This window comes from Notolepis coatsorum (genome assembly GCF_963971535.1).
Source record: "Notolepis coatsorum genome assembly, chromosome: 9".
Classification (NCBI taxonomy): domain Eukaryota; kingdom Metazoa; phylum Chordata; class Actinopteri; order Aulopiformes; family Paralepididae; genus Notolepis; species Notolepis coatsorum.
Genome location: NC_140173.1, coordinates 40,522,351 through 40,524,850, shown reverse-complemented (window position 1 = coordinate 40,524,850; position 2,500 = coordinate 40,522,351). Strand labels below are relative to the sequence as shown.

The 2,500-nt window shown below is 41.2% G+C and overlaps 1 protein-coding gene across 1 annotated transcript in view; it reads left to right on the top strand.

Annotated features, from left to right (window-relative positions):
* LOC311234054 (netrin receptor UNC5B-like) overlaps nt 1-2,500 on the top strand; it is a 159,006-nt gene that overhangs the window by 138,524 nt on the left and 17,982 nt on the right. The window contains 1 exon segment of the mRNA XM_084321146.1: nt 642-855. Coding sequence (XP_084177272.1) covers nt 642-855 — 214 coding nt within the window.

Below are 2,500 nucleotides of genomic sequence, written 5' to 3'. Positions count from 1 at the left end.
TCCTCTATACCTCCTCTATACCTCCTCTATACCTCTATACCTCCTCTATACCTCCTCTATACCTCCTCCAAACCTCTATATATGTTCCATACCTCCTCTATACTTCCTATATACCTCTATACCGCCTCTATACTTCATACCTCCTCCACACCTTCTCCAAAGGGAGGTCTTACTACTCTAGCATTAGCCATGCTAGCACACTATAGACTACTGTAACATTAGCCATGCTAGCACACTATAGACTACTGTAACATTAGCCATGCTAGCAGACTACTGTAGCATTAGCCATGCTAGCACACTATAGACTACTGTAACATTAGCCATGCTAGCACACTATAGACTACTCTAGCATTAGCCATGCTAGCAGACTACTGTAGCATTAGCCATGCTAGCACACTATAGACTACTGTAGCATTAGCCATGCTAGCACACTATAGACTACTGTAGCATTAGCCATGCTAGCACACTATAGAGTACTGTAGCATTAGCCATGCTAGCACACTATAGACTACTGTAGCATTAGCCATGCTAGCACACTATAGAGTACTGTAGCATTAGCCATGCTAGCGCAGTGTATGTTTTACCATTAGGCTACATTGTAAATATGAGACAATAATTAGGAGGATTGATCCCGAACAAAGGTGTACAACTCCTCCACGCTGTCGTCTGTGGAGCTGCCCGCTGACAGGCTATCTGGCAACGGGGAGATCCTGGGCCGCGAGAGACAGCACCACCCACACACGCTGTCCAGAGAACCCGGACACAGTACCAACACCACGCTGTCCAGAGAACCAGGACATAGTACCAGCGCCACGCTGGGCAGCCTTGGAGGACGTCTTAGTATACCTAACACAGGTACCACATACACACACACACACACACACACACACACACACACACACATGCACACGCACACGCACCACACACACACACACACACACACACATAGTTTTTACATTCGACATTCAGCTTATTCATCATGTCCTGTAGATCTTCTTGACAGTTACAGACTATAGCGGTGTCATCAGCGTATCGTATATTGGTGATGTTCTCTTTGCCAAGTTTTACTCCTTTCCCTCCTCTCAGACCTTTTTCATCAGTGATTCACTGTACATATTAAAGAGTACAGGGGACAAGATGCATCCTTGTCTTACACCCTTCTCCACCGGGAAGTCTCTTGATTTCTCCTTTCCTATTCTAACATTTGCCTTCTGCCTCCAGTATAAGTTGGCAATTATTCTTCGGTCAGAAACTGGTATTTCGAATTCTTCCATTGTTCTCATCCATGTTGTATGTTCAAGTCTATCGAAGGCCTTCGTGAAATCGATGAAGCAAATATACAGCTTCTTCTGTTGGTCTATCGATTTTTCGCCAATGATTCTGAGTTGGCAGATTGCATCTCTTTTTCCTTTCCTTGGCGGAAACCCATTTGGCTATCCGAGAGCTGATGTTCAATTATGGGTTCTATTCTGCTCTTGATGATTTTCAGGAGTACTTTTGATGCACGAGATATCAAACTGATAGTCCTGTAATTGTTGCATTCTGTGGCTCTTCCGGTCTTTGGGATCGGAATGAACATTGATTTTAGGAAATCATTTGGAATATTTCCTGAGTTGTAGATGTTGTTTACCAGTTTCACAAGGAGCTCGATGCATCTGTCACCCGAGTTCTTAATCAGTTCAGCAGGGATCTCATCCTCGCCGGGTGATCTGTCCGTGGCCAGTGACTTCACAGCCTCTTCAACTTCTTTTTTTGTGATTTGGACTTTTTCTCTCTCTTCTAGACTAATTCCAGTTTTCCTTCTTTGTCTCTGACACCTTGGGTTGTTTTTTCCTCTTCCTTGTTAGTTGTTGGATCTTGTTGTACATGAGAGGGTTGTGCTTATTGTCTAGATCTTCAATTTCTTTGCATTTTCTTTGTAATACTTCTCTTTTGCATCTCTACACATCTTCTGTGCTTTTCGTTTTGCTCTATTGTATTCAGTTTTTCTGTCCGCATTCTTCATGTCTGCTCTCTTTTTCATCTCATCCAGAATGTCTTTCGTCATCCACTCTTGTTTCTCAACTTTTCTGGTTTACCACAGATTATGTCTGCAACGCTTCCCAGTTTTTCTTTCAATACTGAACATTATCTGGATCAACACTAAACATTATCTGGATCAATACTGAACATTATCCGGATCAATACTGAACATTATATCTTTACCAATACTGAACTTTATCTGGATCAACACTAAACATTATCTGGATCAATACTGAACATTATCCGGATCAATACTGAACATTATCTTTACCAATACTGAACATTATCTTTACCAATACTGAACATTATCTTTACCAATACTGAACATTATCTTTACCAATACTGAACATTATCTTGACCAATATTGAACATTATCTTGACCAATATTGAACATTATCTGGATCAATACTGAACATTATCTGGATCAATACTGAACAATATCTTTAACAATACTGAACAATATCTTTAGCAATACTGA